The 25549-nt window shown below is 40.7% G+C and overlaps 1 protein-coding gene across 1 annotated transcript; it reads left to right on the top strand.

The window, feature by feature from the left end:
• Window positions 1-13240: 13240 nt before the first annotated feature.
• LOC148018020 (uncharacterized) lies at window positions 13241-17879 on the top strand. Its single transcript, XM_087661795.1, has one exon. It carries the CDS (start codon window positions 13649-13651, stop codon window positions 17174-17176), a length of 3528 nt encoding a protein of 1175 aa, XP_087517921.1. The 5' UTR covers window positions 13241-13648; the 3' UTR covers window positions 17177-17879.
• Window positions 17880-25549: the final 7670 nt, after the last annotated feature.

Raw genomic sequence — 25549 nt, forward strand, 5'->3', positions numbered from 1 at the left:
ATGATTCGTTGAAAGGTCCTCAAATTAATTAGCCTATTATTCTAGGAGATTGGACAGTTCCATGCAATGCCTATCATAACTATCTTCAATTTGTAAATATGCATTATCAATCAATAGATCCTTCAGTGAGATTGACTACTCACTTTGCTTAGTATATGGCTTTTATTCACAAATATTCCCATGCTAATGGAAAGATAATACATAAGTTGTGTGTCAATCCAAATGTGGATATTGATATTTAGCAGCTAGAGATTTGTACTATTTTGGAGTGTGTTGGGATGGGTTGAATATGTTTGATTAGCTCATGGTAGTTTTAAATGATTTGTGATATGCTCACTATTTGGTGTTGTTAGGTTTCATTTGTCTCTATTTTGAGTCTGTTTTGTTTCTGTTTAAGAGGTTGAGATTGTGAATTGTTGTGTTTGAGTGTGGTTGACTATATCTTAAATAGTTTTTGATGGATTGGATTGGTTTTGGTATAAGCTATATACTTTTATGCTTTTCTTTTACCTTCTATAGTGTTTTGATGAGCTTATATATACCTTTTGTAAGCCTATGTATGCTTTTATAAGTGTTCTAGTGGATAAATGTTTAGCTTGGGGAAGTTTTCCAATCTTGGAAATGAAAAAATACAAGCTTGAATTAGCTAGCTCAAGTGAAAAAAGTAACTCTTGAAGACTTGAAGTGAATACTGAAGTGATAGTGATAGTGTTGAGCTCTGAAGGGTCACTATAGTGTCTCTAGTGCCTCTTTGTATCAGGCATACCTCTTGAGAGGTGTATTCACGATCAAGAGAGGATTGGATGTGGTTTATGATGTATGAGTGATTGAGAGCATACGTAGGATAGCCATTTTCTATGTTGTATCTATGAGAGATTGAAATGATGAAGACTATGGATGATGAATAATGAAGTTTATGTAATCAAATCCATTCAAGATGGACTAGATTTTTGTACTTTCTTGGTCGTGGATGCATAATAATAAAGATATGTTGAAGATTTATTGTGATAAATCCGTGGGAGATTCATTTTATGATGCTGCATAGAGAATTCGTATTCTTGGTATTCTTTTTCTTCTTGTGGTTTCTTGAAAGCATTAAAAACAAGCTTGTTGGTGTGACAATATAGATTTTCTAGTAATATTTGCTCCATTTTCTTGGTATTCTCCAAAGAGCTCCATAATGCAAGTTCATTAGGCATTATACAACCATAACAGTTTGTTTGACTGGCAAATTGAAGAAGAAAGCTTTCTTTTGGGATGCCATTTCAGATAGAAGCTTCAATAAGTTGGAAAAAGTACCCACTTTTGCTTCTATTCTAGTACATCTAAACTTTTCTAAGGAGTCTACTATATAGTGTGATGCTAGTGGCAGAGGCATAGATGCTATATTGTTACAATAGCACTGTGTCATTACTTTCGAGAGTCACAAGTTTACAGTGAAAGCGATGGCTATGGATGTATATAATGAGGAGATTCTTGCTATACTCCATGCAATCAAGAAGGGGTACCATTACTTGTACGGTAACTAATTCATGTTCAAGAGTGATCACCATGTCAATAAATATTTCCTCACTCAATCAAATCTCAGTCCTAAGTGGCATAGGTGGATGGCTACATTGCAAAATTATGATTTTGATGTCACACATACACAGGGAAAAGATAATATAGTGGATGATTCTCTTTCTAGGATGTGGTCCATACAAAGTTTTAGCCATTACTAAGCTTCACAGTGATTAGATTCTATAGCTAGAAGAAGCCTATCTTTTGGATAAAGAGCTTAGTCATGTATTTCATAAATTATAACAAGGGCTTATAAAGGTTTTTTTTTTTTGCTTAAGAATGGCCTCATTTGGTTTATGGTAGGATTGTCATCCCCTATTCCTCTCAATTCAAGCTTAAAATTATGAAGAAGATGCATTCTTTGTCCATTGCTCAAGCTTAAATTTATGGAGGAGATGCATTCTTTGTTCATTGCTAGACACTTAGGTATTTTCAAAACCTATGATAAGATCTATAAGAGTTTTCAGTAAAAAGAATTGTGGAAGGATGTGAACTATTATGTTTGCACGTGCATTCCATTCCAACAAAATAAGGACAACACTCATAAACTAGGTGGTTTATTGCAGCCCTTATACATTCTTGAAGGAGAGATGCATTCTTTGTTCATTGCTAGACACTTAGGTATTTTCAAAACCTATGATAAGATCTCTAAGAGTTTTCACTAAAAAGAATTGTGGAAGGATGTGAACTATTATGTTTGTAGGTGCATTCCATTCCAACAAAATAAGGACATCACTCATAAGCTAGGTGGTTCATTGCAGCCCTTATACATTCTTGAAGGAAACTCGACACACATAACCATAGATTTTATTACTAGCTTGCCTACGACTAACAAGGGCTAGAACAATATCTATATGATCATGGATAGACTCACCAAGGTAGGCCATTTCATTCCCACGAATACACAGTTTACTGCAAGTCAGTTCATGGAGCACATCTTTAATCCATAACAAGGACTCTAAATGCTAGATATGCTCAATGCCCCACCCTCATAAGGTGCCACCAATGATCTATGGTGCTCTAAGTTATAAGAGTCCCATGATGAGGTGAAGCCATGTGTGAGTACTGATATTGAGTGGGTCCTGACTTGTATGTTAGATGAGGTCTATGTGACTGGATGACAAAAAGGTGTTATTTATGGATCTAGCCTTTGGGTTAGAAAGAGTAGTTATGCTAGTAGCAACTCAAGGCACAATGCATCAAGTTGCGGGATGTGGGAGTTATCAGGTGCCCCCTATTTTGGAGTCCAGGGTCTATGAAAGCGGCCCCTGGCTAGCAGGTCTCAAGGTAGCGCCCCTTGATGAGGGTCTGGGGGCAGTGCCCTCAGCCCGACAATAAAGGGAATATTCCTTAAAATATTATCTAGCCAACTAGTGAGGATTCATAATATGGTTGGATGGCCGATCAGACTACCTTCCTGATCTATAAAAGGAAGACCCCTCTAAAGCCATCGTCAATCTATCTTTCACCCCGTCAAAGTTCTTCCAGCTACCCTTAAGCTCTTCGTCTATCATCTATTTGGATCACCATCTCAGCTTTGCAATGGAAGTGCACATGAAATTAAAGCAATCTCTATTCTTCTCATATTTACTATGTGTTCTCTACTCCTTGTTCAAATTCTATTTGTTATGCCATGTAATTTCTACACTAAATTCATGAATAACTTCTAATAGGTGGTATTTAATTCCATGGGTACTAAGTTGTCACCTCTATAGCCTAACAACAAGGGTCAACAAGTGGTTGGTGATATATCTTAGACACTTCTATCATCATGATGTGCAACATGTGTGGGACTCTTAGCTACACTTGGCTGAGTTTGCCTACAATAATTCTACCCATGCCAATATCGGAGTTTCTCCCTTTGAAGCCTTGTATAGCTATAAAGTGCGCCTTCCTACAGTCCTCTTCAATGAGAAGATTAATCTCATGGAAAATAGGAGTTAGAGAAAATGTAGACCCTTCTTCAACTGTGTAGAGTGAATCTTAACAAAGATCAAGAGAAAATGAAAATGTATATTGATGAGAAGAGGCATCTTATGGAGTTCTAGGAAGGAGAGTTGGTGTTGTTAAAAGTCATAAGTCTCACTATTCTAATGTGAAGAATGGCTCAAGCAATAATATAAGAGCATAGCCTACTCTACAAGGATAGACTTGCTTTCTAAGGCGATTTCAATCATGTGATCATTCAGTTCAATGAAGGAGAATTGACCTACATCATCATTCTACTACCTACCCATGTGCTAAATAAGGCAAGCCAATTCTCTTTCTCAGGATGCATTAAGATCGGAAGAATCAACATCCTTGTACAAAGCTACAAGGGCTTGTGGTGAGTCACAACTAGAGAGTTCCTTGTGAAGGACAACCTATTTGAGAGAGCAAAAGTTTTCAACAAAGAGTGTTCAAAATTTGCACAAATATCTTGTCATGGGTGATAACAATTGAGCAAAAACTAAGGCCCTCCCTTAGTAGGCAAAAAGTAGACTTTCTTTTTAGAGGGCTTTCACTTTTGATACTTTTTTTATGACTTTCCTTTTAGAAAGATTTTGAGATGCTACATTTTCACAGCTAGAAAAATAAAGGAAATTGCTCTCGTGTGGCATATCGTAATTGAAAAGAGCAAGTAAATGGCTTTTTTTGTGTCTTGTACCCAACATATCTAGTCTACTTTTAATAGATAGATGAAAATATTGTTAGTTTTTGTCAAAGAGAGGACTGGGGAGAGAGAAAACTGCAGAAGAGAGAGAGAAAGAGAAGCAAAAGAGAGTGACAAGGAGAGAGAAAAACTAGAAGAAGAGAGAGTAAGACAAAAAAGGAAGGAAGGAAACCATGAAAGCAGGAGAGAGGGAGAGAAGATGAAGGAGACTTATTATTATAATCTGATGAATAAAAAATTTCAAGTCCCTTACATCTTATATACTCGCCAGTGTAGCAGGTATTTTCCTCCATTATTTATTCCTGTATTCCCCATGTATTCTGCATCTCTTACATTCCATCCCCACCCAAAGGTTTTTGCCCTCAAAAACAAAATGGGCACTTATTACAAAATAGGGTAGGGCATGGCAGTCCAAAGTATTACTCTGTTGCATGATTACAAGGGGTTATTCAATAAATCATGTGGGGGTTATGTATGTATGTTGGGTCATGGATACAATATGATGTATGGGCATGATTGGGGAATAATAAAAATCCAAAGTTGACCCATCTTCAATGAGGAATTGAGTAATGTAGATAGTGGACAACATGGTGTTTACTACAGGACCCTACTGTAGTAAACTTGCAAATAACTTTTGATAGGTAACTCCGATCGGGGTGTTTGTCACATAGAAACAAAGCTTACTTCGAGTACTTTCAGGTCATGTATGGCATTAAATGTTGTCCATAATTCAAAGTCAAATTTGGTTAAAAACAGAGAGTTGTCTGCAATCTTCCCTGCACTAAAATATAGCCATAGATAACCAATCTTCAGCCAAAAGAGCCTACTAAAAAAAACAAATTGCCCGCAAGATGGATGTTGGTCTAAATGAGATTCCAAGCAATCCATTAACCTCCTGGATCAAAAGGTATTCCGTCATAATGATTGTCCAAGAGAAGAGAATGGCTATCCACCACATATCAATCCACCCAAATCAAATGGATACAAGGAAGTATCCCCAAAATTAGGTCCATAATCTCTTGGATCATAGGGAAGCATAATGCCATCTCTCATCTTCATGTATGCCCAAATCATGTATTACATCATCATCAGACATATACTATCCATCGTAACCATGATCAAGGTACACATTATCAAATGCGTTCAATGGCTGTTGTACACCAAGATTAAGTTTAAACTAATACTCAAGAAGATCATCATGAGGTGTCTCCAAGAGTCTAAAACCTTCAGCATAACCATCTACATCTGTGAGTGCCTCATGTGATTCTTCGGCTAATATGTCATGAGCTTATACATCTTGCTTTGCATTGTTCCCTTATTGTACATCTTCTTGATCTTCTTACTCTTTTCCCTTCATTTGAATCTCCAACCACTTAGAGAAATTGGCATTAAGTGTGTCCATGGTAGCTCTCATTTGATGGATTTCCTTCATCATCGCAGCATGAATTTTTGTATTGTGTACATCTTCTTGTTGATCATGTTACTCATTATCCCCTTATTGTTGTTCAGCTTGCTCATTGCTCTCTTCTTCATCATCAACACCTCGAAAAGAACTCATCATTACATTTGGGTGATCATGACGTATGAACTGATTGGGATATAGGATACCATGGTAGTTATGAACTTGTTGCTCATCAAAGCTAGAAGAGTACTGATAAGTATGACCATTATTGTCATGTCCATAAGAATTGGGCTGCTGAATTAAGGAAGGTTCACATGTATAATCATGACTATGTTGCTAAAAAGGTGGATGTTCATAAGCATAAGCATGTTGCCCATAATAACCGTTCTGCTGCCAAGGTTCAATGGAATGATACTCTGCATCATGACATGGTACATCATATCTATAAGCATTAACATGCTGCTCAAATGTACTTGCATACTGCTCATGTTCATTTGCATGTTGTTGCTGTCCATATTCATAAGATGCATGTAGATCATAGTGTGTATCATTAGCATATACATGTTGGGACCATAAGCATAAGCATTGGGTGCATAATGGCCATGAGAATACTTATCATGATGTTGATAATACTTAGGGTGATGAGAATCCATACTTGATTCAAGTCTTGCTCCTTTCATAAGAGTAATATACCAATCAATTAAAGCTCCAAGTTTATCAATATTAGCTTGTGTTTGAAGCCAACCTTGTTCACTAAAGCTAGAGCTATTGATCTCAGTTGCAATAACTTGTACAGTATGTTTCCTAGCCAAGATACTTCAAACTAACAAAATCCAAATACCAATGTTGTGAAGAAAGAAGCTATGACTCTACCACTTCAAGTGAATGGAGTAAATTCAAGTGCATCCCTATTTGATGCAAATCCTTAGCATCAATGTAGCCTCTTCATTCCAGCTCATGTCAAAGTCTATAGGAAGTGTACTTGAAGAGAAATATCCTGGAAAGTTGCCAAAGAAACTAAAATTTGCAGAGAGGGGAGCTGACACAGTTTTAGCATCTGAGCATAGCTCACTGCGGCCCTATTTTGGTGAAGAAGGTATGAATGATATTTGGAAGATTGCTACTTAGTTTGAGGATAAGATTTTCTATGCAGCTCAGAGCCAACCAAGTCTGTAGATTCCAACCTTTTTGTGCAACATCCTTCATGAACTCAAGGACAACCTACAAATCTAGGCCTTGCTCAATCTCAAGTGTGGCCATAAGTCTCAACAATGCTAGAAGCATCAAGATTAACAACATTCCTTTCATCGCAAATTTCAACCTCTCTGACAGTTGTATCCTCCTTCTCAGGATTGCATTGGTTGTAAACTTCTCATAAATTCTGCCCTCCTTGCTACAGAGAGGAACCTACACGAAGATCACAACCTTCGTGCTGCAAAAGCACACTTCACAAGCATGAACTTTTAGGCCTTGAAAATTGTTCTATGTAAGGGTGATTTCACCCTATGTACATAGTTGCAAAGATGAAAAATTCCATTGCACATGTATCCAACTATCAAGTTTCCATCTTATTGTCCAACTACAGTGCCATGGTCTTTCTAAGTAATATCCTAGCATTTGAGTACTCCAAAGAACAAAAATCCACCTGAGCATGGTTGGAAGTTCTCCATTGAATAAGCACAAGTGAGAATATTAAATTGCAAATGGATTTGAAGTAATATCTAATGCCTTCAATTTTTCTTCACTCGCCTGCAAAAGTCTCAATTGTTCAACCACCTCCTTAGCCAAGCTAGAACAGTAGTCACTATCATTGCATAGTGCTTTGTTCTTGTCAAATTGTTGTTGGGATTTCCTTGACAAACAAGCAGTTTCCCGTACTGACGTTTTGCACTCTACTAGTTGAGTTGCCTGCATCACATTCATGCCTAGATTCTCTTTCAACACAGTTATGTTCTTCTCCAACTTGCATATACGCTCAAGAAGATGCTACCAATGCAATGTCCCTCTCTCTAAAGATTGGTGTCTCTTCCACTATCTTCTTTTCTGAGTTCAATTGCGCCTGTTCTTCCTCCTTGTGCCTTACCTGTTCTGCATCAGTTTCCCAGAAGTTACAAGGAATGGCAAGCTCTGTACTAGCTGGTCCATCTCAGATTGCCCAGTCTAATCATTAAAGGGAAGGATTTTTTTCAATGGAGTCCATTGATGGACAATCCAAAACCTGCATCCTGGAGGATACCACCACGGTCATCTTTGATGCACATGCAAATGCAAGATTGAAGTGCATGGAGATACGACGCTTCAAGAAAATTTCGATGCATGCCTCTGGGAGCATGAAAATCAATAAGTGGTCTCGTTAACTTCTGTCTGCTGCAAGTTTCAATCTGTGTGCTCGCATTGGTCCCCTGGCCAAAGCTGAGACAGTAGACGATGTCACTCTTGCTCCTCAATTGGTTGTTAAGGTTGATGCAGGAGTTATTGGGCATAACTTGATCTCAGCAATTGAGGGAGGTTACCAATAATCAGCATTAGCTAGATCCAAGTCCTTCCCACTAGAGGGGTGGCATGCTGGCAAGGCATGGACTCCCTTCTCCCTCTATAAAGTGCTCCTCAATTTCCTGCGTCAAATGAGACTGGAAGAAGCATTGAAGATGGCTTTTTCTTGGACACGCTAAGTCACCACACGGCGAGAAGAAACAAGCCATTAGTTACTCGGTCGAGGTAGGAAATTGCAACATCCAGCAGGTTTCGCCAGCCTCCGGGACCTCAAACACTTCGAACTAGCATATATGCACCTTAACTGGCTTGTGAAGATAAGATAGAAAACACATAGAGATAAAGACTGTGCGGGTTACACAGCTTTCCTTCCGGGCTTGTACTGGCAACAATGAAGTTATAGTTGTTTGAGCAAGGGCTGCATGTTGAAGGAAATATTCTCTGGTTTTGGTACCATCACCTCTTGCAAGGTGATGAGAGATCCTCAAGGTCAGAGCAAGGGTTTGGGCTTTGTGGCTTTTCCCTCTCCCGACGAAGCTTCATGAGTTGTGAATGAAATGAATGGTAAAATGGTTAGAAGTAAACCATTGTATGTTGCTATAGGACAATGTAAATACGAGAAGCGAGCAAGGAAGTGAGCAAGGTTGCATGCTTAGAAGTTAGTTTGCTCGGATGCGATCTATGGCAGGTGCTCCTTTCCTGGTTATTGCGAGTCCCAAGTGAAAATGACCAGATGACTATTAGAATGAAGCTCAATGTCCCTGGGAAGCTCTGGTAGAAGCCATCTGATCAGTGGAGGTGGGAGAGAAAAGATCTAGGGTGGTTTTCCTCCATGGAAGCTTGACAGGAGCTTGAGAATGAAGAGAGAAAAGACTCTTCCTGAAAAATAACCAAGACTTATCCTCTTCTACTCCATTTACCACTGTCTTTTAGGAAAATACCTTCAAAATTGGCCAAAAATAACCCACGACTTGCTAAATCTATCTTCTAGCCTCCAAACTTGGTCCAAGACTCCATTAATGCTCCAAACTTGTGTACATGTGGCTCTTAAATCTGTGCGATTGAAAAAGGATTACTGAATGGAATGTTGGCTAACTAGATCAAGAACCTATGGCTCTGATACCAATTGTCAAGGAGAGGACTAGGGAGGGAGAAGAAGAGAACAGAACAGAGAGAAAGAGAGTGATGAAGAGAGAGAAAGACTAGAAGAAGAGAGAGAAAGAAAAGGAAGGAAGGAAACCATGAAAGTTGGAGAGAGGGACAGAAGATGAAGGAGACTTATTATTATAATCTGACGAGTAAAAAATGTCAAGTCCCTTACATCTTATATAGCCGCCAGTGTAGCAGGTATTTTCCTCCATTATTTATGCCCATATTCCCCATCTCTTATAGTTTTAACCTTCAAAAAAAGAAATTGTGGCGCAACATGTGTACAAACCATTGAGTACGAGTCATATTTATGTTAAGAAGATTGGTTACAAACCTACTAAGCTTGCCATGTACCTTTGCCTTTATGTTAATTTATTGATTCTTGTCATTGGAAAAAAATGCTCTCATATAATAAACGATTTAATTGCTAAATTAAAAACACTTTGATTTGCTCACATAAGTAAGATGGATGGAAACCACACCTTTGTAAACATTTCAACATAGTTTGGATTATAAAGTTCAAGGACTTTTGAAGGGTTTTGACTCATCTATCCTATGTAGTTATCACTTGTTTCATGTTTGTGATTCTAGAATGTAGAAGAGAACAATACAACGACTCTTTAAATGTTTTAGCATGTCCAGTTAAATGTTTTTACCTACTGGACCATTTTTATGTCACATCACATAGAAAGCTTTAGAAAGGCTACCAACGATAGGCATTTGAATGGAACTTAGCTTAAAATGGTCGCTGTGGACTAAGTGCCTGAACACACTCTTTGTAGCTTCCTAATAGGCCTCCATTAAATAACAACAAAGTGTAAGAAAGCGAGCCTTGAATTGTAGTAATTCAGTTGGATGTTTTAGCCTCGAATTGACTATGCCAAAGCCTAATTCTAGAGGCAACAACGATGCATGCAAAGGTTGATGAAAGATGACATCACTGCATGGAAAAATGGAATGAGGCTTATCTACGGCACCACCCCTATAGGAGTCATCTAGGGCACATCCAATGATGGTAGAGTCTAGACCGATTCCAATATGTTGATAAGAGATGAGGCTCTAGAGTGAGCATGAAGATTGAGCGCTATGAGAGAAATGCTCAACGAACATATGAATGCGTATTGAAAAAGATGGTAAACTCCGATAACACTACTTAGTAGTAGTAGAAGTCTAGAAGGAGAGAGAGGTGTTGGTAAAAGAGCTTTTGGCTGCTTTTTGTCAGCGAGGGCAGAATTTTGTGTGTTGTTGTTGCTTTGGGGGGGGGGGGGGAAACTCGCGAAGGCGGTTGGGCGCGAGCGCGCGCGTGGGGCAGAACAGTTACTAGAAGAAATTCATTCATGACACGGATAGATTCTTCTGTCTTTGTCCCCTCTAGACTCTCTCTCTCATCTCTCGCAGTCGCTCTCCTCTCTTTATAGAGCGCGCGTATTCTAAACTTCTCCTCGAGGCAGAGTTTCATGCACGATAGATCCTCCCATTTAAATGTTGAATTTCCGCCACGGTATTATTATACCTCGCACGCACTCACTCACTCACTCACTCATCGGACAGTTACACATCACGCACACTCAAGCCCCTTTCTCTCTCTCTCTCTCTCCCCCCACCACCCCTACCTCCACTCGCAGCAGCAGCCGGCTTCCCTCATCACCACCACAGCATTATTTTTATAACCAGAGGCTCTGCCTTTCATGATCTCTCTCTCTCTCTCTCTCTCTCTCTCTCTCTCTCTCTCGCCCCGATCCGACCCTCGCTTCATTTTCAATGTGCGTAGGCCGCTGGCTACGTAAGGTTATTAAGCCCAAATTTTACACTGAAAAGGACTAAGTGGGAAGCAAGTCCAGCTCCCCTTACCCCACCTTTTTGGCCTTTTTGGAGTCGCCAATCATCACGGTCATTACGCGCACCATATTTACCATCGGGCCAGGTGGCAGGCTCGGAGGGTTGGCCTTCCCTCCATCCATTCATTGGTAAGTATTGTTTTAAACCTTTGGTTTTGCCCTTGCGACACTGCCTCGGGAATGAGAGCTCCTTTTGCCACACAGCGTTTAACCATGCCGGATCAGGCCCTGTAAGTTCATGAGGATCGCAGAAGTGTCAAGGTTCTTGCTGCCATTTGCTGGGCCTAATTACCTTGCGGTTTTTACTAGGTTCCTCAAGTCAAAGTTCTCGATCCTGGCCCTGCCTACCTTGCGGTCTTTACTAGGTTTGTTTTGTACTCTTCATTAGACCACAATAACATATGCCCTTTTTCATTATTATTACAAATCCTAATCCCAACATAAGGGCCTATAGGCCATCTTAGGTAGATTTCCTACTTGGATTACAAGCTACATCTCCCTAGCTGGATATAGGCACAAGCTCGAGCTGCTTGGATTTGCTCATTTCCAAACACTCCTATTTTCGCGCTTTCATCGACGGGCCGGGCTGGGCCGTCCATCCACACCATGGCCACTACACCTAAAATTTGAAGGTTCTATCACCAACAAAAGGGAGCTGGTAGCCTTTAGGGAAGGGTTTTGAATATGTTAGCAACAATTTCAGAAAAGCAACTATATATCCATTTCCAATCTCCTTTAAAAGAAAAGGGGAGCTTCTGTAAGACCTTGCAAAGAGTTTTAGGGAAGGGTTTCGAATATATTAGCAACAATTTTAGAAAGTAACTATATGTGTTCCCAATCTCCTTTAAAAGAAAAAGGGAGCTTCTCTAAGACCTTCCAAACAAAAAGTTGGGCAATCCTTCCAATTTGAAACTCGATGTCGAGTAGGGTCTAACGAAAAACATGCATGAGGCTCACAATAAAGGGCTTGATATTGTCTTTTCAGTTTGCGCGCTTGCTATTGCTGCCACTTCGTCATCATGGTCATGTCCAAGACATGGGATTCCAACAAGTACAACTCTCCTTTGGAGTACCTCCTTCAAGGACATTTGGGCCTTCCTTGCATGGAGGGGTGTGAATCCTTCTCCTCCTTGATCCATCCCAAGATAAATGGAAGAAGTTTGATGTGATGGGTGGCTTGAGGAGCTTGTCCTAGAGGGGCGATCACTTGGGCGCCGGCCACCTCATCTTTCAAACTGGCTCTCCACAAATAAAGAGGGATGAAAATAGTTGCATTTGTGATTCAGTGATCTATCCCAGGTGCAATACTTGCTATACTTTCTAAAAGTATAGCATATAACGTGATTAAGGCTATGCAATGTGAATAGAATCCATTGTGACTTTTATGCATGGCCTAAGAATAAGTTCATCAAGAAAATGTGGTTGGCCATTGGTTAAGGCTTGTGACTATGTTTGGAGGTTCAAACCTTTTCCAATGTAGATATGTTGGTCACCGCTTGACTCGGATGTGGGGGTGAGCCTTCAAACCTTGTCAAATGTAGATTCCTTCTTTGAATGAATATGTTTGTCACCTTGCGACTAGGGTGTTGGTGAGAGCCTTGGGCAAGGAAAATTTGTTTGTCATGTGAAAAATATAGGCCCAATAAAGTATTGACATACAGGTGCAACACCCCCTTCATTTTGCACACGGCCTTGCTCATCCGGGTTAGTGTGTAACTAGCCTAAGTGTGGCACACATTCTTTAACCCTCATACTTGCTATGGGATTGAAAACTTTTTCACATATGATCCCATGAGGCTTAGGTAGTGTGTAACCAGCCTAAGTATGGCACATTTATGTTTTCTAATATTGTTAGAAAAGTAAAACTACAACTATATATACTTCAGAAGGAAAAGCCTATATATACTTGAGAAGGCCTTTTCCTGCCAAATTTGAGAAGGCTTTTGCAAAACTTTACCCGGCTCTAGGATGACAAGAACCGGGAATGTTGGTTGGTGGGCGCCCAAGGGCCAAGGCCAGTGGCCACCCTGTGGAGTCTGCACTGGAAAGCTGTCCTGCTCTCTTTTGGGCGCTACTGACAAAACCACGAGCTTGATGCTGTTTCTGTGCCCACATAAAACAATAATACCCTCACACAACAGGAAACAGTTTTCGTATCTACAAGTTCCTTTTTTCTGCTTAAAAACTATTTCTTCCTTCTGTCTGGCCTCTCCACATGCCTTGTTTCCCATTGCGCCTCTCTCCTCGCCAGACACACATGCAGCTGGGAGTCGGGACCCCACCCCTTTCCCTCTTCTGAACTCTGAAGCACAGAGAATACAAAAGCACAGAATGCACTAGGGAGTGAGAGCCCCTAGTGTTCTTGTGTCCATCATCATAGCTTGATTTGATGAGCAGAGGAGGGGGGCAGGGGACGACGAGGGAAGCGAAACAAAGTGCCGCTGTTGTGCGAGGACCCGTCATGAGAACTCGTCTGGCAGGGGCCTTTGATGAAAGAAGGAGCTGCTGCAGCAGGGGAGGGGGAGGGACACAGAGAAGACAGTCCCAGTATATATGGACGCTGAGCTTCAGGCAGCAATAGTACCTGCACCTGCACCTGCACCTGCACCTTCACCTTCACCTTCACCTTCCTCTTCTTCCTCCTCTTCCTCGACATCCCCCCCCTCGTCCTCCTTCCTCTTCTCCACAGCCAAATCAGCTGCTGGCCTCCTGAACCCCTCCACCACATCCCCGTCCTCCTCTGCGTTCTCCCCTTCTCCCCTGGTCAATCCCTCCCCATCCTCCAGAACCGTCAGGTTTGCTGAACAGCTCTCGTCCACCTCGTCCCCCAGGGCCGCCGCACCGCTACCGCTATACAGTACGTCGTCGTTGTCATTAAGACCCTTCCCCGCATCATCACCTGCTGCCGCTACCGGCACATCCTCGGTGTCATCCTCTCCCCCGCACCTGTCTTCCTTAGAGGCCTCTGCTGTACCTTCCCCTCGCCATACCTCCCCCACCTCGTCAGCATTCGTCTCCGCATCCGCCTCCCCCTTCATTTCCCCCCCTCTCTTCTCCAGCACTGGCTCCACCCCTGTTGCAGTTAGCAGCCCTCCGCGGGAGATTGAAGAAGAAGCTGCAGCATCCCAATGCCCAATCGATTCAAATGTACAGCAAGTGTGTGATCCATCACGCGATGCCGTCTTACTACAGACAACGTCTGTCGATTCCGTAAAAGGTTCGTCGTCCCCTTCGCCGAAGCAAAATGGAGGCACATCACATCAACCGTCAGCCTCTCTTGTTTCCTCCGCAGGGTCCTCTGCTCCGCCTTCTCGACCTCTCCCAGTCCCTGCAACTTCAGCTTCACCCTCGTCTTCTTCTCGTCCGAGGAGTTGTGATGTCTACATTGGCAATCATGGGTACAGTGCTTCACTTTCGAGGTTCTCCAAATGGCTCCGTGCAGAACTGGAACTACAGGGAATTGCCTGCTTTTCAGCTGATCGGGCTCGGTTTTCTGATGCACGCAGCCACGACATTGCTCTCCGCATCATTAAATCCTGCACATTTGGTGTTGTTATTATAACTAAGAGGACCTTCAGGAATGCCTACAGTGTAGAAGAGCTCCGTACTTTCATACAGAAGAAAAATCTTGTTCCTCTCTTTTTTGAGCTTGCTCCATCAGACTGTTTAGCAAGAGACATTGTGGAGAGAAGAGGGGAGGTCTGGGAGAAAGATGGTGGGGAGCTTTGGAAGGTGTATGATGGTGAAGAGAGGGAATGGGCGGAGGCCCTCGATGGCCTGTCCCGGATAGAGGAATGGAAACTAGAGGCATACAATGGGAATTGGAGAAACTGCATCTTGAAAGCAGTTAGTCTGCTGGGAACCAGGCTTGGGCGCAGAAGTGTTGCAGAAAGGGAGAGGATGAGGAAGGAAAGGGTCGAAGGTGAGGAATTTCCATTCCCAAGAAACGTGAGCTTTGTGGGTAGAGAGCGGGAGTTGAGAGTATTGGAGGGCATGCTTTTTGCTGACAGTGAGGAACCTGATGAAGAAAGGGATGCAGAGATTGAAAGGCTCAGAGAGTACTCTGGGTTTTATATCAGGAGTGTGGACAGATTTCCCAGGAGCTTGAGGCAATCGGGAAGAGATGGGCTTGTGGCCAGGAGGAGGAGTGATGCAGATAGGTGGCACAGGCGCATAGATGATGGAGGGGTGGAAGGTATTGCAGCAAGAAGGAAAAGCGATTCTGACAGGTGGCGAGACAGTTTTACCACCAAGGATGATTGCTTGTATCAAAAGATGGATACAGGAGCATTCTCTTCAAGTCATCGCCGAAGAAGAGATCCTGCTCCTCCAGGTTGGGATGGCATTAGTGCAGATATAGACTTTAGCAGGGGTAGAACTCTTCACAAATTCAGAGATGGACATAGGCACAGCAGGCACTTTCAGAGAGCTGTCAGGCACAGACAAGCTCGAGCTCTTAGGGAGATTCAAAGTGCAGATTTAGAGCCTTCTGCTTTTGAAGGAGGAATAGCCTGTATTAGTGGTGCTTCAGGCATGGGGAAGACAGAAATGGTGCTTGAATATGCACACAGATTCTCGCAACGTTACCGGATGGTCTTATGGGTGGGTGGAGAAGCTCGCTACCTTCGACAGAACTATCTTAATCTCTCATTGTTTTTAGGGTTGGATGTGGGTACAGAGAGCCAAGTTGGTCCTGAACGTGGCAGAACAAGGACCTTTGATGAACAGGAGATGGAAGCTTTTCAGAGGGTAAAGAGGGAGCTCCAAAGGGATGTTCCATACCTTCTCATTATTGACAATTTGGAAAGTGAGAGAGATTGGTGGGATGGAAGGGAAATCTCTGAACTCATACCTCGAGCAGGAGGTGCCACACATGTGATCTTGACCACACGTCTTCCTAAAGTCATGAACTTGGAGCCACTTGAGCTCTCTTATCTCTCAGGGGTGGAGGCGCTTTCACTTATGAAAGGTAAAAGGGATTTTACTTCTCAAGAATTGGATGCATTGAAGGAAATTGAAGAGAAATTGGGCCGCCTAACTCTCGGACTAGGTGTTGTGGGAACTCTCCTCTCCGAGCTTCCTATAATACCTTCGGAACTGCTGGAGAAGATGGACAAGGCACTACTTAGAGAGTGGACATGGGGTGCCAGGGATGAGACAACTTTGAAAAATAACCCGTATCTGGTGAAGCTGCTGGGAGTATGCTTCTCCTTTTTGGATCAAACTGATGGTCCTAAAGACCTCTCAACCAGGATGGCCTGGGTTGGAGGCTGGTTTGCTCCTTTCCCTATCCCCCTCTCTCTTCTTGCCCTTGCAGCGTCCAAATATCCTGAACAATCCAGGGGCTTGAAAGTCTTCAGAAGGCTCCGAGCGGCGGTCTTTTGCTGCTGTGCATCGACTCAAACCAAAAGATGGGAGGCTGAGGCTGGTTCCTTGTTGATCAAATATGGTATAGCCAGACACTGCAGTCGCCAGGGTTGGATCTACTTCCATGAAATTGTGCAACTTTATGCACGAAAGAGAGGAGGGATCCAAGCAGCTAAGGCGATGGTTCAAGGAGTTCGAAAAAGAGGAGCCATTTCTCTACATTCTGAACATTTTTGGGCTGCCTGCTTTCTTGTCCTTGGATTTGGAAATGATCCAGTCGTTGTGGAGCTCAAGGTGGTGGAATTACTTTCCTTTATCAGAAGAGGAGTGCTTCAGCTTGCAATTATATCATTTACATCCTTCTCTCGGTGCCATGCTGCACTGGAGCTGTTGCGGCTGTGTACCAATATGCTTGAGGATCTTGAGAAGTCATTCGTTTCTCAGATCCAAGATTGGTGGGACAGGTCTCTTTGTTGGAGGAAGAATGGCCAACAAGTTGATGAATATGTCTGGCAAGATGTAACTCTTCTCAAGGCTTTACTTCTTGAAACCCGAGCCAAGTTGATGTTAAATGGTGGACAATTTGATGCTGGAGAGGAGATATGTAGAACCTGCATCAGCATTCGCACTGTAATGCTTGGGCAGGACCATCCTGATACCGTCTCTGCTCAGGAAACTCTTGCAACGCTTGTAAGATGCAGAAGTAATGCATGACTACCACATGCTTCAAGGAGTTTCTTTGTCCTCCCAAGGCTATATCAAGGAAACTGCAACATGAGAGCTGCTAGCAGCTCGACAAAGGGCAAGACAGCTTGGTATACATAATCATCACAGTTTAGAGCTCAAAGTTTTGCTTCTAGAGGAAACCGGGGTTTCAGCTGGTGAAACTCATCATTTTTTCATAGGATACATCTGTAATGTTTGAAAGACGTCAAACAACTCGACAGAAAGGTAATTCTTTTGAGCTAAGCATCCATGTGGCAGCAGGGCTGACTATGATACTAATAAGGGGATGTAGAACTTTAAATTTCTCATCCTTCGCTGCAGCTAAAGCTCACTTGTAACGTTTATATTGCCTAAGCTCAATTCGAAAGCGTGGAGACATTTGTGACTGCAGACCCTATTACATGTCATTTTGGATGACTGTTGTTTCCTTGGTGTCAAACTTACAGAGAAGGTTTGGATTTGAAGGGGAATTATTTTGGCCATTGTCTGCTCACACGGCACAAGAGGGCTGGACTCATCATGTTGCTTTTTGACTTGAAACCTGCCCGAGTTCATCAACTGAAAAGCCTTTTAATGATATGCATACAGTCCCTAAAAAGAGCATTGTAGTCTTGTTTTGTGAGCCTGTGCGTGGTCTTGGGATTGTTTTAGCTAGCCTACATCGATTAAGAATCCTTAGTTGCAGGTGATACATACAGTGAGAATGTTGCGATTGAGTATGGAATAATTAGAAAACTGTGCAAGAGTACATCATAGAGTACATGTGTTGATGTGTCCTTAATATTCCATTCTATGCCACACATGCCCGCATGCATGCAGTGTATATCATAATACATACCCCATGGAGAGATTACTTTTGTAGCATTCCAAAGCTGTGGTAGACTGTAACAGAACCTAGGGTTAAACTTCTGTGAAAGTGTTCTTATGTTTCACTTCATGGCTTTATCATGCTGCAGTGTTGGCAAAATGCATGGCATGCAGGTTTACTTACGGTTCCTCTCACTGATGAAAAACGTGAGAATCACCCTTGTATGCCATTGTAAGTGAAAGGATAGTGTATGAGGTGCAGAGATTGATGAAAAGTGGGAACCAATAGTAGGAACCAATGGCAGCATCGTAGGGTCTGATGTAGCAACTCTAGAAAAGCAGATGACATGTGAGGCTTTTAATTGGTTAGATAGAAACATCAATTGCAATTACCACAATGCTAGGTTAGCAGCATTTTTAGAGCAGGGAGAAAGCTGAAGGTGCTGTTGCCAACATCTAGGTAGGCTGCTGAGGGTAAAATCAGGCTGCAAAGTTGGAGAAAGAAGCAAGAAGATGGTCCTAGCACACATGTTTTACTTTGTCCTATTCTATGCACATCTGATTGTAGCCTCAATCTAAGTTGGATGATGACTTTGGGTGTGATGTTACTTTCTTTGACTATCATTTTTTCTCATGTATCAATCAAATCTATTCATTATAGGCACATTAAGTGCGTGCTCGTATTGATCTAGATGCTTTGAAGACTCAGCTCAAGAAGGGCTTTCAAGTGAAGGACATGGGGTATATGCCTTTCACATCCTTGGTATGCACATTATGAGTAGAGTACATTTGTACCAATGTAGTCCAACATGTGCACATTGATTAATCTTAGTCATATTTGGAGGAGTATTTTTGATCGTTTGTGGTCAGTTTTTGCTCTAGATTAAAGCACAGTTGTATAATGCCATGTGGCAGTCCTAGGTGGCAGTATTTTTGATAGGCCACTAACAATTTATTGATGGTCAAAAAATTATTTTTGCATTACATCATATGTTAAATTCAATAATACCTTTTCATGTATGTGGGGCAAGTTGATCAATTTCGTTTTAAGTGCCTAATTGGGCAGCTACCATATTTCAAGCTCTTATTATGATTCATCCAAGAAAGTGGAACACCTCCATTCTCTCAACAATCTCAATCGCCCATCATATCCCTATGCCTTCACTAACGAGACCACCATGTTGTTGGGGTAAAGGCCAATGGCCTATAGCTATGTGGAAACCCCTTGTATAAGTACACATTGGACGGTCCTATATAGCTGAAGATAACAAAGAATAAGGATATACTTTATTACACCCATAAAAACTCTTGTGTGGTGCTCTCTCTTAATCCTCTTGCTCTCCATAGCTTTTACCTTGCATTCAACCATTATTTCCTTCTCAATTGGTATGAGGTGTTTGTGGGAGCTCGTGCTTGGAGCAAGAAGTGTGAGGAGTGAAACTTTGTCGTGAAGATCAAGGATTTCAGATTTTTCTTTGACATTGATGCTTGTTGCCTCTTGCACCTTGATAGAGATACTATTCTCATCACCGGGATCTAAATTTGAGTTAGTTGAGCCATTGATCCTCATTTGGGGCAATAGTACATCTCTTGACATTGATTTTGGTAGCAAGTAGTTGTTCGGATTGAAGCAAAGTAGCTTGGCTTTGAATGGAAAGAAGAGATCTTGATACATGGTTTTGATGTATCCAAGCATAGGGCTTACTTAAACAAGTGGACAACTCGTCACTTGAATGCAGAGGGCTTGCTTGTTGCAAGCAAGGGGCTCAAGCTAAGGACTTAAGTAAAGGGTTTCCTTATTTTTATTTGTAATAGAAAAAATAAAATAGAGAGAAGTATGATGATTTGTTGAGATTAGAATGTCTAGGAAGGGTGTTGGTCATTTGGATGCACAAAGAGACTCTTATTGATAAAGAGACTTGTGTTGATGTGTTTTTGTGAGTCTAGTTGCTCATGCCACTCGCATTTTTTAATGTTTTGGAAGCTTTGTTGCATCTATTTTGTCATAGAAACCCTTTTTTGCAACCTTTGGATTAAAGTCGATTGGAAGCTTCACTGTATCTATTTTATCATAGAAATCATTTTTTGTAACTTTTGGATTAAGGTCAATTAAGCTAGAAATGGTTTCATGCTGCAGAAACAAGTTATGGATCCTTTTGAGGTTGTTTTTCTTGTGATTAATAGCCATGAAATCCCAAAAAGAATTGCAAAAAGATTGGTATGCGTTGAAAATGCTCGGGCTATTTTGGTATCATTTTTGCCTTCACGGTGAGCACTTGGTTTTGTAGTTTTTGGCCTTATAGTTGATTGTATCTTGGTTGCTTGTGTGAATTTGTCTCAATTTTGGACTATTGATACTATTTTAGTTATTGTTTGGCTTTTGTGTAATACTCTTAAGTGCCATCAATTGCCCTCTTTTGACTTGCAATTGCGCATACTTAGGGTGTTGGTTTGTAGGACATATTGTAGACATCATAGTCTCTTTATCTACTTTAGAGAATGCATTATTTCTCATTGAGAAATTAGATGGTACCAAAACTTCTTATTGGAAAGAGAAAATTTATAATGTATTAGTCTAGAAAAAGTAGGTGAACCTAATCAAATGTAGGTAATGGGATTACGCCTGAGGACATGGATCCAAATGTATGGGAGGAATTGAATGAGTTTGGCACACTCCACTTTTATGTTGACATTCTCAAACTCTTGAGTATTTTAATGTGAAAGACATGATATATGTATATAGTGTATTGGAGAAACTTAGTGACTTATATGAGAAATAAATTATAGTCTCATTGGTTTATTGGCTTAGAAAACTTAGTTGATCTTTGCATGGAGGAGGGGGATTTGATGTTTAATCGCCTCAATGAGTTTGATACTGGTTTCAGCCAATTGACAACTTATAAGATTTTCTTTCATGATTCAGAAAGCCATGTCCTGTTAGTCACCTTGGTTGCGACTTGAGACAATTTCAAGATTTTCATTAGTAACTCCATAATTACAGGTGGTCTTACGAGTGCTAATGTTGAGAGTAGTTCAGTCATCATTGAGGAGGTGAATATAAAGAACAATGTAGGTTCAAAAAGTTCTAGTGTACTTATTGAGAGAGGAAGATCAAATGCCATGGAAAACATTTGTGAGAGAGGTGAGATAAGAAATAAGTCACACAATAAAAAGAATATGGAATGCTTCTTTTGTATCAAGAAGGGATGTATAGAAAATGATTACTTCAAGTGGAAGAACAAGCAAAAGGCAAATGATGATGATAGTAAAAAGGAAGTGAGAAGAAAGACAAAAATAGATGAGATAAATGTATACAATAGTAATGATGGTGATTTTTTGTATGTATACCCTTTGAGTGATATGTGCTTGGTCGCCATGGATAACACCATGTCTCAAAACAAGATTTGGATTATGGAGCATCATTTTATACTACTCCACATAGAGAGTAATTCACTACTTATGATGCTATAAAGAGAGGATGCGTCCATCTTGGAAATAACTATGTATGTGACATTATTGGCATTGAGGATATACACTTGTTATTGCCTTACATATATTCATCTATCTTGCGAAATGTATGATTTGTTCCAAACTTGACAAGTATGATTAGTACATGATAACTTGATGATTGTGATTACAAGGTGATCTTTGGTAATCATGTGTAGAAGGAGGGATCTCTTGTTATAGCCAAAGGGCATGCATTTGGTACTTTGTATCATTTACATGTTTTCGGAGTTAAATACCATGTTGTAGTTATCGCTGAATAACCTTTAAAAAAAAAGTGATATGGCCATTTAATGCATATATTAGTTAGTGGAATGGAATATTTATGCATTTTGAACTATATTCTATGTCTAATTTTTTTAAATCTTGATTTTTGTGAGCCCTCTCTTTGGAAAGTAAACTAAAATATCACATAAGAGAGGTAGTGATAGTAGAAGATCAAAATGACTTGATTTGGTTCATAGTGATTTGTATAGGTTAATATCCATCGTTCATTGGGAGGAGCTTCATATCTTGTTACTTTCATAGGCGATGCCATTAGGAAGGTTTGGTTTTACCCTTTTCGCAAGGAAAGTTGTGTATTAGATGCATTTCAAAAGTCATTGGCATTTGCAAAGAATTAATCGGGGAAAAAACTTAACTACTTAAGGACTAATAATGGTGGTGAGTACACCTCTTATACCTTTACAAAATTCTAGGTAAGCCATGATATCTAGAGATACTTGATAGCTCCTAAGAATCCTACTCAAAATGGTATGATTGAGAAGATGAACATGAGCATTCAAGAAAGGGTCCATAGTAGTATTTATAATGTTGGTCTCACTAATGGATTTTGTCACTAAATCGATTGCTTATTACGCATTCTCTATTTAATAAATTCATGGCAATAAATTAATGACTCACTTTTCTTTAAGTGTTGATGATGATCTAGCATGGCCATGAGACCATTTAGAGACCAGTATTCCTAGTGCATCACTTAATGGGGTGATCAGAGCACTTGTTTTCCTATCCCAAGGATAGATGATATCTTGGATAAGTTGCAAGGGGCTAGTATCTTTAGTCACATTGATCTCAAGAGCAGCTATCACCAGATACGGATAGCACTTAAAGATGTTCATAAGACAGCTTTTTGTACGACATTTGGACTGTACGAGTTCTTAGTCATGCCATTTGGTTTGACTAATGCACCCGCCACATTCAATCAAATGATGGAGAGAATTTTCAGACCTCACTCAAAGTTCACAGGCGTCTTCTTTGATGACATTCTAATATTTTCACAGTCTGAAGAAGAGCATAGAAAACATATATCTATTGTTTTTCAAGAGCTTCGCAAGCATAGACTATAGGTCAATGCTAAAAAGAGTGAAATTTTCCTTTCAAAAATTCATTACTTAGGCCATATTGTTTCTCACAATTTGGTGAGAATGGATCTTGAGAAGATTCAAGCCAGTGTTGAATGGCTTACACCTACTTTTGTACATGAAGTTAGAAGTTTCTTGGGCCTATGTTCATACTATAGGAGGTTCATATGAGGTTTTGCGTATGTTGTATCTCCTCTACATGACCTTACTAAGAAGCGAATGCCTTTTTGCTGGGGATCAAGGCAACTACAAGCCTTTGAAAGAATTAAGTTTCTTGTGACTCAAGAACCAATGCTCATAGTTCCCGATCTTCAAAAACCTTTTGAAGTTCACTGCGATGCTTTTGGGGATTGCATTGGAGCTGTGCTTAACTAAGAGTATCATGCAGTAGCATTTGAGAGCCGATGCCTCAAGGACCATGAGCTACATGCTCCAGTATATGAGAAAGAGCTTATTGCGCTGGTACATGCTCTTCAAGTATGGAAACACTATTTACTTGGTGCAGATTTTGTTATTAAAACAAGTCACCAAAGTCTAAGATACTTCCTCACTCAAAAGAAGCTCTTAGAGAAACATATGCGTTGGAAAAATTTCTTATCTATGTTTCATCTTCAAATCCTTTACACATCTGGAACTAAGAATGTGGTAGCAGATGCTCTATCACGGCGACCTCGAGTGAATGAAATCATAACTGTTTACCATAACGAGTTCATGGATTTACCCAAAATGTATGCAACTGATTCCGACTTCTCAACCATATGGGATCAGCTTAACTCAGGTCAGTCGATTACGCCTTACTCGATTTGAGATGCTTATTTGTATCATCATCAAGCAATTTGTGTAGCATTACCATTGCGACACAAGTAATGGATGAAGCACATGCATCTCCATATGTTGGACATAGGGGTATTCTACCCACTACTCAAGCATTGGAAATATATATTTTTTGGCCCACTCTTAGAGCTGACATTGAAAGATATGTTCACGAGTGCAAGATATGCCAAAAAGTAAAGTATGACATGCATAAACCACTTGGTCTAGTGAAGCCATTACCTATTCCCAATGAGCCTTAGGAAAGTATAGCCATGGACTTTATCATGGAGCTTCCTCGCACACAAGTAGGCAATGATGCAATCTGGACTATCATTGATAGATTCAGTAAGCAAGCTCACTTTATACCTATGCAAAAGACAATCAAAGCCGATCATATGGCTAAGCTTTTCATTGCTCATATTTTCAAATATCATGGCATGCCTAAGTCTATTATAAGTGATCGAGATCCCCACATGACTAGCCTCTTTTAGAAAGCTCTCTTCGAGAACCTCAGGACAAAGTTAAAGTTTTCATCCTCTTATCATCCTCAAATGGATGGGCAAAGTGAAAGTGCTAATTCTACTATTTTGGACCTTTTGAAATCCTATGTCTCTGATAATCAAAGAGAATGGGAAAAATATTTGGCTTTAGCAGAGTTTGCATACAATAATACGGTGCACTCTAGTACTGGTAAGGCACCCTTTGAGATCATCTATGGTAAGTCTCATTTACCACCCATTCTTCTTACGAAGGATAAGATCTTTACAACAGATGAGTTTGTTAGAGACATTGATACAACTTTCACTCAAGTAAAAGCTGCTATCCAAAGGACACAAGAGAAGCATAAACGGGAAGCAGATAAGCATCATCGTAAGTTAGATCTTAAGTTGGGACAGTATGTTCTTCTTAAGTTTGAGAAGGCTCGCTTGAAGAAGTAGAAAGGTCAAAAGGGTAAAGTGCTTAAGCTTTCTAATCTCTATTATGGCCCTTTCAAGATCATAGATAAGATAAACGATGTGACTTTTTGTTTGGATCTACCAAGTCATTGGAACATTCATAATGCTTTCCATATAAGTTTGCTATGTCCCTATATTGGAGAATCTCCAATGGAACCAATCAAGGAAGATTTACATGACATAGAAGAAACAAAAGAGTTTCTTGTGCTTGAAAGAATTTCACACCATCAAGACAATACTCTAAGGTCAGGTAAGGTATTATGGAAGTATCTGGTTAAGTTTAAGAATTATCCCCCATTGGACGCTCAATTTATGACTGAGAGAGAACTACAAGACTTTCCAGATCTTCTTAAGGACTATGTATCCCATGTACAGTTGAGGTCAATTGTTTAGAAGCCAGAGGGATGTCACTAAACTGATTGCTTATTACACATTCTCTATTTAATACATTTATGTCAATAAATTAATGACTCACTTTTCTTTAAGTATTGATGATGATCTAGCATGGCCATGAGACCATTTAGAGACCAGTATTCCTAGTGCATCACTTAATGGGGTGATCAGAGCACTGTGATGGGGATATCTGGTACATGCAATACAAGTTATGAAGAGGGAAAGAAGTGTCTACCAAGTGTAAGAGTGTATAATGGTTGTAGTAGACCTGCTGGTCTTGATCGTGGTGCTTTGACCAGTTGGCAAGTGGGACAAGTTTTGATGTAGTCTATTACTTCTTCCTTCATGTTTGGCCAAAAGAACTGCTTCCTAAGGGCTTCCAAGGTTTTGCTTTGCCCTTTGTGGCCTCCAATTTTACCATCGTGGATCTCATGCAGTATGAGTTTCTTCAGCTTCAAATTGTTGGGAATATACAATCTTTTGCCTAAGAATAGGATACCCTCCTCTAATGTGTACATTCCATGTGG

This window comes from Lygodium microphyllum, chromosome 21, assembly GCF_053477565.2.
Source record: "Lygodium microphyllum isolate KBCC chromosome 21, Lygodium_microphyllum_v1.1.10, whole genome shotgun sequence".
In the NCBI taxonomy this organism is placed as follows: Eukaryota; Viridiplantae; Streptophyta; class Polypodiopsida; order Schizaeales; family Lygodiaceae; genus Lygodium; species Lygodium microphyllum.

Excerpts from the sequence above, each read along its gene's own strand:
- LOC148018020 (XM_087661795.1), top strand. The coding sequence starts at position 13,649 with ATGGACGCTGAGCTTCAGGCAGCAATAGTACCTGCACCTGCACCTGCA.